Source organism: Athene cunicularia (assembly GCF_003259725.1).
Source record: "Athene cunicularia isolate RWA chromosome 12 unlocalized genomic scaffold, athCun1 chr12_part1, whole genome shotgun sequence".
Classification (NCBI taxonomy): Eukaryota; Metazoa; Chordata; class Aves; order Strigiformes; family Strigidae; genus Athene; species Athene cunicularia.
Genome location: NW_020799116.1, coordinates 14,132,185 through 14,146,527, shown reverse-complemented (window position 1 = coordinate 14,146,527; position 14,343 = coordinate 14,132,185). Strand labels below are relative to the sequence as shown.

The window sequence follows — 14,343 nt, the reverse complement described above, 5'->3', positions numbered from 1 at the left end:
TTGTTATACATTTAATATACTGAACTTTGTTTTATATTTTCATTAAATTAAAAACTTACTGATGCCTGGGAAAGATCCATTGTTTCAAAAATAAGATTCATCTGAAGGGACATTTGGATGATTTCCCCACTCATCAAACAAAGCTTTAATAACAACAACAACAAAAAAAATCACAAGCAAGATTAGAAAAAAAAAATTAGCTGTAAATTACACTTTCTATCACAGGAGAGTTGTGTATGAAAATCAGCAAAACCAAGTAAACCAAAGGTAAGGTCAACCACATAAAATGTTTAATCACTTGAAGCAACAATTATTTTTTTCAAGCTTTAGTGAAATTCTTCATTTAAACCATAGTGCTCCACATTATCTACCAGTAGGTTCATTACAGGAAACTATCAATCTTGCATATGACAGGATAAAGAAAAGACAGCAAGCAGAAAGGATATCTGCTGCTATTGTTGCTGATAGTAAGCGTTCCAGCTGGAGACTCATCATTCCCATTCATTAAAATAAAAGTCTAGATTGAGTATTTTGACACACTATCATACAGAAATTAAACTTAAAATGTCATCTCTAGTTTTATACTCACATTGAGATTCCTAAGGCCTATCTTCAAAGGTGCTATAAGGTTACAACTTTTGATTTCAGAAGTAATCTGTTTTGAAAATACAACCCTTTGTGTCTTGGGATTGTCTTTAAATGTAAGTGCCTAAGTTTTTGCAAGTTTTGAAACTGTGGGATTTACATTACATATAATTAAATATAACATTAAGGAAAGGCTACACAATTAGAGCAGTGATTTGATTCTGTGATTATACTTCCAATAAAGTAATGTAAAAAAAAAAACCAAACCACAAAACAAAAACAAAAACAATCACAATGAACAAAAGCTTACAACCTGTTACTAAGGCTACCTTGCACTTGCTTTTTTCAAATGCCAGGCACCACTGTTCACATTTGTGGTTTTATAGGTATTTTCAACATGTCACATTATTTTATTTAGACATCTATTTCTGTTGACTGATACCTTTTTGTTGTCATCCAGAACTGTGTTCATGCTTTCTATCCACAGAGTATCAATTGGGCCATCAAAGATAACCCATTTGCGTTCAGGAGTCTCAGATAATGCAAATTCTCTGAAAGTATTAGCTATTATACCATCTGTCCACTAGAGGGGGAGAACATAGGAATGACAAAACATAATATTTAGAAATACTAAACCACAAGTAACAGAAAAACCTTCCATTTCCTTTTGATTATTCCTCTCTTTTAATTATTCTTCTCTTGTTCTCCAGAAAGCAGAACATAACTTTGTAGCTTCACTAAGGGTCATGCAACATCTGCATATTTTAAAACAGTGGTGTTTTTCACTTTAAAAAATATTGTAACAAACAGAAGACCGGCAATTCAATTTACAGAAACTTAGAATCACTTCTGCTATGTCTTGCATCTCTGTCTCCTCAGAACCACTCTAAGTTTCACTATTTCACATCCACTTCATATTATTTCTTCTCCAAACTGATGTTTCTCACTTGGGGACCCATGAGTTCCTAAATTTTTCTAGGTAGAGTTTTTGCATTACTTTGATCATATTGGTTAGGAATAAGCAGATAAATGAATACAGTTAAGTTTGGGATGAATTCCTAGCATGGATGCAACTATATTAGGACAACGATCCTCAGAATGGTTATCACTTTTTTTGTGCATGTATTTAAACCTATATAACTGCATACGTACTTGGTACCGCATTTTTTTTTTTTTACACACTCATTTAACACAAGCCATAAATGTATTAGCTAAAACTTACAATTGTGTTCTCATCTGTGTTTAAAATAATAAAATTATGAATTCAGTGGTTTACTACCGAGAATAATGGAGGTCTGACATATACAGGAAAAGGGGAAATAAAGAAAGCACTAGAAATACTACAAAGCAGAAAAGACAGACAGGATTATTAGCTCCTAGTCTTAAGACCATACTGGTATGTTTGCTTCTTTTTCTTAAAACCAAACCAGTAATCTAATTTATAGCACAACCCTCTTAACACTGTCTGGAGTTCAGGGAACAGATGAAGAAATGCTGTCTGGAACTGGGACTTAAAATCCAGAACCAGGAACCTGGTAAACTGCCTTTTCTGTCCCCTGAAAACAACTGTGAGTGCCATGATGAGTTAATCTGAAGTTAGAACATACTTAGAAAGTGCACCCATACAAACCCCATGAAAGCCACAGCAGGTGAGGAAGAAACAGATCAAGGTGGGCAATTACTACACACTATTTTTAAAACATACATTACCTCATGGGATACCATATCAAACTGCCCAAAAAGCTGACCCATAGTGACTGATTTTGGATTCACAGTTCTAAAAATTACTTTTTCTTCTTCACCATAACCACGCTCTTTCATAAGACACAGTGTATCTGCCAACACATGTAGAACTTTGGTCTTCCCAGAAAAAGGTTCCCCTACAAGCATAAAGCTGTTAGATGGAGAAAAAAAATGCTATTAATAAATTTATCTTGCAATTTAGAATTTTACAGACCCCATGAAGGCCAACAGCATCACTCATAGCTTAAAGCTAATTTTCACAAAGCAGAGCAAGTAACTCTGGTTTGTACATATAAAACATCATTTAGGCAAAACCAGTTTATTCGCACATGCAAATCTGATTGCACAGCCACTGTACACAAGCTGTCCTCTAAAACATAAACCACAGTAGATCATTTGCCGAATCAAAGATTACTTTCTAGTTTCTTTTCAGTCTAGCAAGAGTTTGTAACGAAGTTCTGGAAGAACACAAACAGTAGGAACGTGTACTACACACACATACAACACACACACACCCCTACCCCGCCCCCCCGGCCTCAAAACATCAAATTATCTTCACCCTCTTCTCAAAATATTTTTTTAGTCACCCAGCAGAAGGATGCAACTATAACAATGTCACACTGAAAATATTAATTAACGAGCTTATTAACAGTCATATGGCTAATGTCATATTGTATTTTCTCCACACAGTTGCTATTCAGTAATTAAAGCTAGGAATAAAATGTCAGAGATCTGGTAACTAATATTTTAACAGAGACAAACTTTTACAGTTCTAAGTCTTCATACTGATTATCTGCACCTAAAATCATTATACAGGTGAGGCTACTTCTGATATCAAGAGCAGTAAAATTCCCCAGCCATAGGGCCACAGAATTTTGGTACATGTAAAAGCAGTATTGGTGATCAACTGTTCCAATACAAATAGAAACATTTTGCCACCCTTAAGACCTTTTACACTTGATACAAATAACCACTATGGTACAAGCCAAAATTACAGCAAATACTGCCTGTGAAACAGTAATGAGATTCTTACCCATGTCTAACAATCATCATTTCGTATGTCTGTATCATTTTCTCAATAAAAGCTTTTACAGGTTGCACGTTATGTCGAGTGCAACATTCACTGGCACATTCAAGAAAATCCTAAAATAAAAACAGATCATAATCTTATTACTGCTACAATTTAAATTACTGTCTTGGACTAGAGCAGGACAGTTTATGCTCATCAATAACAGTTTTAAATTAATTAATAATGGAAAAACTATTAATCAGAATATAGCAAACATCCCTGGGGGAAAAAAAAAATCACTTCTGCACTTTACACGCTAGAGCAGGAGTTAAGTACGATTTTTATCTTGAGAAGGCAGCATTATCACCATCAGGAAACCAACGATGTGCTTTGGAACAACACACTTTTAAGAAGACCCTAGTATTTACTGGAAATTTTTAAAAAGTGAATCCATTTTGTCTTTTCCAACATGCTCATCGTCTTCCCAACCATGCTCCTACAAAGGAGCCATGCTTTAATCATTAATAGAAATAAAACACTAACACAAAGCTCAATCTCACTTAATTTTGTCAAAAAATTAGGAAAGAAATCAGCAAAAGACCTTAAAGCTTCATAAATCTACAGGTCAATTTGTGATCTGTAGGTTGCCTTACACAACACACAACCCTTCTGGATGTAAGGGAACTCAGATGTGGATTATAATCAGAACAGAAGAATTTTCCTTGGTACTAAGTTTCCTTGCAAACATTCAGCAATTTTTCTTATCTTGCAGTAACTCACAAATTAATGTATTAACTACACTTGGTTAAAATCAAACCAAACCAAAACACCACAAAACAGCCCACAATGATTATGACCAAGGACAAATGACTAGTACACTTACTCTGTAGTCTGCATTGGGAAGCTTGATTCCAGGAAATAAATCACTAGCTATACCCAGGAACAGAGGTATATCATGTGACAAAAATTTGGGCTCATTCACATCCTTAATTGATCTAAGAAGCTAAAGGAAACAAATAGACATTTAGTGTTCTTACTAAAAACACAGAATACACTGTTCAGCAATTAAAATAATCTAATATGTAATAATAATCAATTAAATGGTGCCTTTGATAAGCAGTTAAACACAACTGTGCAATCATCAGCACAGCACTGGAAAGCACAGTATGTATTTTATTATCTTCATTTCACAAACGAAGAAACATGGATCAGTGCTGTGAGAAGACGTGGTGGGACTGCCTGCAGAACTCGGAACTGCCTGCATCTGTAAAATTCCTTAAGAATTATTTCCTCAGGAACTCACCAATATATCTTCATCTTCTGTGGGAAATTTCAATTTTAGATTCCCAGCAGCCACCAACACAGCTTTAACTGCTCGCATACCATAGTCATAGTGATACTGAGAGGAAAGCTGTTCTGAACAAAGCCTGTAGGTCATTACTATCTTCACTGACAGTGACTTAGCATTCAAAAATCCATATGAATAGAGTGAAACTTCTGCTATCAGGGCATAGTTAGGAACCATCATGGCTACTGTTCGGAAAAGAACCTGAAATACATACCCAAAGAAGTATCTTTAAACAATGAATTGAGGAATGGAAAGTTATGTCAGAGCTTTTGCAGACAATGGATCAATACTCATCTCATAACAATACTAACCAAAACCCATGGCAGCATTTTAAATAAAGTATTGTTTAGCATGATTAGGTAAGATGTGGATCATGGAAACAGTTATGCTGGAAAGCAGTGGCCTGCAGAACATTTGGGAGCAAACGAAATAGAACTATCAACGTTTGCAGCTTATGACTCACTGGCAAGCTAATGTGCGATGGATCTTGATGGCAACTTAATGTACGATCCAGTGCAGAAGAGACAGTCTCTCCCAGCTCTTTTCCCTCATCACTGTCTCAAGAATGCAGTTTGGCCCTTACACTGATACATCTAACACAGCAGTAAGTGAAGGGAGGTGTACAGGGCAGGTGAGAGAATGCACTTCCTTTCTTTAGGTACTCTGCAGCTGCTATACTCTTCATGCTGCACTAACTCTGCTTTCAGTTGGCATTCACAGGACAGTTCCCACTGAGGCAACTTACTCTGGCCCAGTAGCTCTGTGCCACGTTGAGCCTTAAGGAACAGGTGCTGTTCCAAAAGGCTCCCGACTACTTTGCTAAAGCCAAGCCTCTGCAGTGAAACAGCTAGTCTAGTCAAAACAATCACCTCAAAGATGTCATTTAATCAGGTAATCTGAGAAAATTCATTACATGTATTAAGTGTAGTTCCCTAGCACTTCTTTCAAGTAAGACTATAATAAATGCATTGTAAAAGTACTTTCTTAAAGCATTTTTTCCAACATACTCCTCCATCTTAAAAAAATAAGCATCCAAATCTTATCATCTACCCACAGCCCGACACTTGCCAGTTTACTTGCTACAGCATTACAGCCTTTGGCCTAGAAAAATAATAATGAAAAACACTAATAGACACAAAATACTAAAAAAAACCCAATTCAAATTCCTTTAAAAACACTTAGGGGGAAAAAAAAAGGGGGGGGGGGCTTAGTACGTGTAAATCGTGTAACAAGTATACGTTTATATTCCAGGTAGTACAGTCTGAATTAATACCAGCAGGACACATGTCCCTACTTTTCTGAAAAATTCATTCTTAAGCAAAAGCATGTATTTTATTATTTTACCTTCAGATTATCTGGAAGTTCAGAACGTCCCGCATAACCTGGATTCATAGTAATAGCTACAAAACAGTTGGGGTTAAGCTTCAGTTCAGTTCCTTCAAAAATAAATGTTTCTAGCTTTATCTGTATGGCTCTCTGGATGCAAAGGATCTGCTGTGCCACAACAGACAGTACTTCCAGTTCAATGCGATTGAATTCATCAAAACATGCCCATGCACCTGATGAAGCCAAACCCTTGAAAAACTGAAAATGAAGAAAGATAGCAATAGTATTGCTAACAGAATCTTAGAAGATTCAAAAGAAACTAAGATTATCATGTTAGAAATTTAATTACATGAAAGATACAATTATAATAATATCTGAGCCTGTTTAGAGCAAAGATCAGTGATGTAATGAAGAACAAAGTCTTTTCTTGGTTCTAAGAAAAGCTAAATCAGAAGATCCTGATCCTGTGAACTCTTGTTTCTTCCATGTTTTAGTTAGGAATTTAATAGGATTTCAGAAAGCACAGGAAGTTAGACATGTGTAGAGACCAGTATATAGTGTCCAAGGGTAGCAGACCACAGGTGTCACATTTATTTAAGTATCTCTGCAAAGTATGTACCCTACAATTTTTACCCTAAAAAATAAACCACAAAATACATTTATCTTCTATTTACCTTTCCCATGGCCAAGTAATCAAGGCCATCAGAGCAGTTGAAGACAACACACTGAACAGCAAGAGCTTTAGCCAAATCTTTGGTGGTCTCTGTTTTACCTGTCCCTGCTGGACCCTCTGGGGCGCCACCGAGGTTTGAGTAAAAGGCTCCAATCTAAGAAACAGGAATAGTTTATGAAAAGTATTAGTTCTTCATTCATAAGAAATTATTCAGAATTAAAATGTTAAATTAAATTACACTGTAGCATACTGTCATTGTATCTAACATAAAAAGTATAGTTACACTAATTAAAAAATAATCTGAAATTTACTTACAGATTGGAAATACATACAAGAGAACTGAAATTTGACTCTAACAGAGAGTTTAGTTTTATTATCATTATGACCATGCTTACTCAAATTTTATTGGACCCAATCTTTCAGTTCTTGCTTAGATACATCTTTCAAATGAAATTTTATGCAATTATTTGGCTGCTACTCTTTCTATCTCTCTTTCTCCTTTAATATACTTTTTTTCCTCTTTTCGTTTTTTTTTTCCCACGCTGCCTCTCTTTGTTGCATCTATGTTCCACTGAAATAGGAGGAAAATCTGACAGCAAAAATTCAAGTTGCAGACTCTGAACAAAAACTCAGATGTGTTTGGCTCCCAATCCACAGTTAGAGTGCCACGTCTATATTGACAAGATAGACAATGACAATAATGTATTAAGACCTTGGTGGGCAAAGGACAAGAATTCCATTTGCCACAGTGCCAGACCTCCAACTACTTTGCTCCAAGATTCAAGGTCTGCAAGCCTAAAAATGAAACAGACTACCAGATGCATCACCTTCTCACACCTTGATGTTTTGACAAATAGGTATCATCATGTACAAACATACCATAAAATTGAAGCTACAAAGAGGACCAAAAAAAATTAAAATCTTTGGATACATCAGTCATGTCTTTTCAGACCTTTTCTTTCTTAAGCCTCGTGAAGTTTGTGATTAGATGTCCACAGCATGAAAATTACCATCTTACAAAAGCAGGAGGATGAGTGCTTAGTAAAACTTGAAACCATACTCCAGACAAATAAACTGCAGTCAATGATAGTCAGAAAAGCTATACCTGAGATGACTTTGGTAACTTTCAGTTGTCAGGTTAGTTGAGGATAGATCAGTATGATAATAAACACCTCTAGCAAGAGCAGGGATACGAAAAAGTTGCCAAAATGTTATACCAGTCTTAGGAACAATATGATCACAAGTGGATCCTTTTCCACTTCATTTAGCAACCACAGAACATCAAAAAAGGATTTTGTTTTCTTGTAATCTAGAGCAATAAAAATACTGTGCATTTTTTCTGTTTCTATTTTAAAAAACACATCCACAACAGAACAATCCACTAAAGTTTCCATCATGTTGGGCTGTCCAGATTTGTTGTTATAAATCAGTTTCATGTTCAATATTCTATAGAAATTACAGTCTTTGAAAACCGCATTTTAACAGAAATACCAGAGTCTGACTAGCAGCTGCAAGGCCTAGAAGTATGGCTGTAATGAACAGTGTAAGAAATACTATGCTACAGTAAATGGAGTATTTAATAGCACTGGTGGAAGATCATACCAAGGTGCGGTAACACCTGTCTGTAAGAGGAGTAATGACAAGGCGTGGTGAGTTTCCAAGGTATTCATAGGCATATTTTACATTGCAATTAATGATGTGGACACGAACATTCTCAAATTCCCAATAATATCGTAGTTGTGCAAGCCACTGAAAGTCTGTTTCACTCTGCACGCCTGATAAACACAGAATTGAAAGCAATCATAAAAAAAATGTTTTAGATAACTGGATTTTCTATTAGGTTTAAATTTAAAACAGCTTTGAAATTATTAATGTTGATGCTCACATCCAAACACATTCATACCTTAATACTGTTGTATTTTAGGCAGATAAATCAGATTAGTTAACTATTTTTAATTAAGACACATGTGAAGTAAAAAGTTTTAAAAGATAATTACCGTTTTCTATCATTTCCATGAGGATGTCTCTAGCATGAACATCAATAGTAACCAAGGCACCCAGCGTAGTCCTTGTTTGCTTTGACAGTTTTCCTCTTACCAGCTCTACAATATCATTAAGTCGAAGCTGAAGCGTATCGCAGTAGTCCTTTAAACCCTAGAAGAAAAAAGGTAATTATGAAATTATGACAGTTTCAAGCATTCCAGACTTCTTCATGTTGACTATATCCCTTAACAGACATTGCCTATTAAGCCATTCTTTTACATTGTCATGTTTTTGCATCAATTTCTCTCTCATTCACAGTTATGCATTTATGTTGCAAAGCTACATTTTAATCTATGCTTGCTCTAAACAAGAGTATGCGAGTACCTGAATCAAAGGTATAAATCACTGTACATTAATTAATGTATATCAAAATAATATGCTGACCATTTTTCAAATGTTATTTTCATTGTAGAAAAACATTTGATTAAGTGAAATATATTAGCTGAAATGAAAAATTAATAAAGATTTTTAAAAAAGATTCTGCATTACAAAGTACCTCTGGACCACTGCAAAGAACTTCGTGTACCTCACTTGTCCAGAACATTTGAGACACACATAATACTACTTGTCCAGGCCACTCCAGAACCCATCTTTTTCTCTCAGTCTCTAGATATGCCTGAAAGAGTTAAATACAGTATACAATGTCAGTGCATATATATCATCATGTAAACAAGAACATATGTGATCCTATTAATATTCTTTGCTAAAAAATATTATTTTCCTATTTTCAAAGGCCAAATGAATTTTTAAATGCTCTTTTCCTCTTAGATTTGCAATTTTTAATCAAATAATTAAAAAAATTCTAGCAATTATTTTTCCATATTATGTAAATATTCACAATTTGCTAATTTCCTATAAAGAAACATTTCCTATCTAATGATTTTTTTTTATGAAAGAGTAAACATATTACAAGCACTGTATTTCTAACTTGTATTTAAATAAAAAAAAAAACCAACCTGAATAATTTATGTCAGGTGATACATCCTACAAGCACAATATTGCTGCCAGGCTTTTAAAGGAATTTATATCCAGTGTTACAGGAAAACAACTTGATTCTTCAAACTAAACTCTTACTTAAATCACCGGCCTATAAATACTAGTCATGTTAACTTGGTCCTGGCCCTGTAACTTTATCAACTCTTGTGTTCAGGGAGAATTTTAGGAAGCCAAGAAACAGCCTTAAAGTAAAGGTCTGTTTTTGTCAGTTATTAAATTATTACAAAGCTCATACCATTCTTGATCTAGCAATAACATCATGTATACTCTTCAGCATAATATCTTCTACTTGAATTAACCACTTCTCCACTGCACCTCGAGCTTCAGAAGTAGAAATGGTTGAAATCAGCTCTACACACTCGCCTTCAGAACTATACATTGCTTTAATATCCAAATTGGGAAGGAAATGTAGTTTAGCAATGCCTTCAAAACACTTCTTCAAGTGAGGCTGAACTCTGACTGGATCCTTAGTCTCTGATAGGATCTCCAACATTTCATCATTAGACAAGAAAAAGAAGCTAAAAAAAAATTTCGAAAAATGAAACAAAGAAGAAAGCGAACTGTATTATCAAGACTTACACTTTAAAGGCTGACCTTATTCACAACAAAATAAACATTCAGAAGCTTTGTTTTTTAAATAGTCAAAACTCATACCGGGGAAAGAAGAGACGTTTTTTCTCAAGATAAGCATTAAGCCCTTTCACGATTTTGTCAAGAAGCTCATTACAGTTCTGAAGCTTCTCCAATAATCCTACCAGGGAAGTAGCAACAAGAACCTGTAACAACAAACACATGCAAACTGTAAGTTATAACTGTAAGTTATAAATAAGATACTTAAACAGTGGAAGTTATTCGAATAATGTACAACATGGCTTCCTAGAAACCCTAGGTAACTCATGTAGTAGTTCATTGTATATATTCTGAAAACAAAACCATTGACAAAAAAACCAAAACCAAACAAAACAAAAACCAAAAAGAGAAGAGAAGCTACTGTTTCCTTTTAGTACTGTATACTGTGTATTTTCCTTACCTTTGGGTCCTTGGCACAATACTTCATAATATCTCTCCAGTGTCTATCCACAGTCTGGAAGAGATGTCCCTCTTCTGGCATCTGTTGCATAATATCCTCAGAAGAAAAGATGGGTTCTAAATAAAGCCACTGTGCTTGCACTTTCAGCCATTCATCAATAATATCCTGAATTTGAATTAAGCGATTTTCCCATTCCTTAATAAATATTTAAAGAATGTTACCTTAATATTTCAAACAACTAATGTTAGAGAGAATAAATACAGCAAAGGTAGACACTGTGGTACTCTAGTTCCTAAGGATAAAATAAAGATGTCTACCAGTAAACAAAAGAAAAATATTTTGGAGTATTTAGGTTCTTCCACATATACAAATGTCCAAAGGAGTTCAGAAAGTTTAACTTACCTGAAAATGAATTTTCAAAAATGCAGTTATCACTTTGGTGCTGTGATCTTTTAACAACTTAATGGTTAAGCAATACCTAGAAAGCTACCAGTGACCAATTCCGATTCATCTTCCCACAGCGAGGAGCTGTTGCTTGCAGCTGGATTACAGCAGGGACACAGGAGTAGCAGAAAGGCCACACTAGATCGCAGGACAGACCTAGCCAGCCCAGTATCCTGTCCCTAAAGTGGACAATAGCAGATACCTCTGGAAGAGGCTGGTGAGGCTGCCTGTAAAGGGTAAATACTATTTATATTCACTGAGTCTGCCTGAACATGATTTCCTACATAAACCAACACAGAACTAGGGAGGGTAACTGCAAAGCAATTTCACCAGCTCTTCTGTCAATAGTGATGGTGTTAACACCACAAAGACTACTCTAGCCCTCAAAATACAAAAGCAGGTGTAAAGCCAACCCACCATTGTTCTGAGACCTGATTAAAAAACCTTCTCCCAGCCCTCAAGAAGTTTCCTTGCCCAGATAAGAACACTATAGTTCAAAATTTTATTCCCAAACTCAAGGATTAAATCACTAGATGTTCTTATTAACAATAATAAAACCATAATTTCCAGTTACTAAGAGGCAAGGTTAAAGACTAACAGAAAAAGTGATTTTGCAAAAAATGAAAAAAAAACCCCAAACAGTCATGTTCTCTTGGTTGCACTTGAATCTGAACAGAAGAGGGAATTCCAACACAGAAATAATGTGAGGAGGACTGATATGAACTCAAAAGAATCTTGCTGAAAAATCAATGCAAGCATTTCACTAAGTCAAACAACAAAGCTGTAACACAGTTGGCATACTCTTGCATTATAATTATCCTGCAAATAAAAATGGTTAAAAAAATTTAAAAGTATTAATCATACCCTGATTTCTTTGTCAAATGGTTTACTGAAAGGTGATCCTCTCATTGTCTGAGTTTTCATAATCTGATCATCGAGAAGAGCTTGAATCTCATCCACTGAAGACAGAATATGAATACCAGTCTCACAGTACACACTTGTATTGAAGGAAATTGAACTCCAGGTTTCCATCATGGCATGCATTGCTTTCTCTAAGGAAAATTCCTACAGTTTAAAAAGAAAACAGTTTATTTTAGTCACTGCATTATTTTTTTTCCAGCTCACTAATTCAATATATAAGCTTATCTAGCTGAATAAGCTATTTTGCTCTAACAACATAAATTAACTTCTTGCTATTATTTTTCTTAGTATATTGTTCTGTAGTGCACAGAGAGCAGTACACTTGAGAAATACTAATGATGTAACATGAGATACAAATGTTTGCACACTCACTGTTATCATCTGATGGGCCAAAGTCTTACCAAATCTCTTTTGTTGCATAAGGGAAAAAACAAAAAATTCTAGTAACCCATAAAAGCAATCACTAAGAGACCTGATGTCATATTTGTCACTATCAAATCTCTATGCTTACCTTGCTTGCACCTACACTTATAGCTTCAAACTTTTCCAAATAAGTGCCTAGATTCTGCTTTAAAACTTTTCTCAGGGTAGTTCCAGAGTCTGGTGTTAAATCATATCCTACTATATTTGACATCTGCTGCCAATGACGAGCTCTCATGCCAGGGTTACAAAGGATAGTCACAGTGGGAATATTCTCCTAATTGAGGAAAAACATTCATAAGCTAAATATCGTGATGTGCATTACTTCTTTTAAATCATCTTTTATGTGCATTTAAAATTCTGCTGCAGTAGTGGATGACATGAAAATTTTTCTGAAAAATGCAGATGAATCCATTCAGTTATCCATTCCATTTCTAAATACTGTAGTAAATTACTGAAGAAGAAATATAAAACTATTAAGCACAGTCTTAGCAGAAAAAAGGAACAAATTTTCAGCTATATTAAATTTGGCTTCCATTAACATATAGTCCTGTTTCAAAATCCTCAACTACATCCTTAAATGTTTCTCTGCATACAAAATTTATTTTTAAAGAGTGTTCACTCTGCGTGCTGAATTTAGCACTTGTCCCTCGGCATCAAATATTAATATCCCTCATATTTTCTTACCTTAAAGTCTTTAATTTGCTCCAGAACTGAAGAACACATAAGAGCTGGATTTGCCTTTCTTTCTTCTTCTGTGTCCTCTTCTACAGTTTTGTGTTGTGGTGTCTTTTTCAGCTCCTGTTGAATTTTCTTCTGCTTTTGTTGGAAGATCCTTGACACTTTGTATATCTCTCTATAAAACTCATCGACCTCGGCCTCCATGCTTTCTCCATCTAATTCCAAAAAGGTACCATCCATCCATCTGAAAAAAGCCACAAAGTTAGAAAACAGAATAATTAATTGTGGACTATGTTTGTTAACACTTTGTTTTCCAACACAGAGAAGATGTAGATTAATAGTTATTTAAACTAGAGCAAAGCTGCTCTTTCCAGTTATTGTCATTCTGTGCAAAATTCTAATGCACAACTAAAGGTGGTTTGATCACACTCTTCTGCGTATTTGTGTAATTCTCTCAAGTCAGTCACATAATGAAACAAACTAACTACGTGGATTGAGAAATATTTGTTAAGCTCTGGATAGAGATCAACATATGACATATACTAGGCCTTTGTATTTCAGAAAAACCTATACTTTCTTGCCTTATCATGTTATAACTTCCAAAGAGTAGAGGAACTGGTAAACAAATCTCACTTAATTTAGACTCAGACATACTATAGTTTTTGTGGTAAGATTGAGCCACCAGATAGCAACGTAATCATTTGATCACATCTACATGGCATTTTGGACAGCCATTAGGTTAAAAATGGTTGACATTACATCCAGATTGTGAGCTTTCTAATTGAAGTTCTTCCTTTTCTGGTATACAAAGTGGCTCATAACCAACCAAATTTTTTTTTTTCTAATACATTTCTTTCACGGGATTTGTTTTATGATAGGCTTCACCAGCATGACCAATACAATTAGAACCCAGTATGCGATATACTCCTTCGCATTACATTAAAAAAACCCCAACCTGACGTTTTTTCTAGATTCATTAAAAATAACAACCTTGATATGCAAGTTATATTACTATTATACTTAGATTGCTAATAACAATTAAATATTTATAAGAAAAAGAATCCATATTCTACATCTGACATGAACAAGAGCAGCATGAGCATTTTTCCCCACTCTCCCTCATT

General features: G+C 34.9%; 1 protein-coding gene across 1 annotated transcript in view; it reads right to left on the bottom strand.

The window, feature by feature from the left end:
- Window positions 1-14,343, bottom strand: part of DNAH12 (dynein axonemal heavy chain 12) — a 69,490-nt gene that overhangs the window by 38,217 nt on the left and 16,930 nt on the right. The window contains exons 16-32 of the mRNA XM_026857633.1: window positions 13,226-13,463; window positions 12,630-12,815; window positions 12,062-12,262; window positions 10,754-10,948; window positions 10,378-10,499; window positions 9,959-10,241; window positions 9,224-9,343; window positions 8,682-8,838; window positions 8,287-8,459; window positions 6,686-6,838; window positions 6,030-6,269; window positions 4,641-4,886; window positions 4,221-4,340; window positions 3,362-3,471; window positions 2,296-2,479; window positions 1,028-1,168; window positions 60-143 (exon numbers count right to left, since the gene is read on the bottom strand). Coding sequence (XP_026713434.1) covers window positions 60-143; window positions 1,028-1,168; window positions 2,296-2,479; window positions 3,362-3,471; window positions 4,221-4,340; window positions 4,641-4,886; window positions 6,030-6,269; window positions 6,686-6,838; window positions 8,287-8,459; window positions 8,682-8,838; window positions 9,224-9,343; window positions 9,959-10,241; window positions 10,378-10,499; window positions 10,754-10,948; window positions 12,062-12,262; window positions 12,630-12,815; window positions 13,226-13,463 — 2,953 coding nt within the window. The remainder of the gene's footprint in view (window positions 1-59; window positions 144-1,027; window positions 1,169-2,295; window positions 2,480-3,361; window positions 3,472-4,220; window positions 4,341-4,640; window positions 4,887-6,029; window positions 6,270-6,685; window positions 6,839-8,286; window positions 8,460-8,681; window positions 8,839-9,223; window positions 9,344-9,958; window positions 10,242-10,377; window positions 10,500-10,753; window positions 10,949-12,061; window positions 12,263-12,629; window positions 12,816-13,225; window positions 13,464-14,343) is intronic.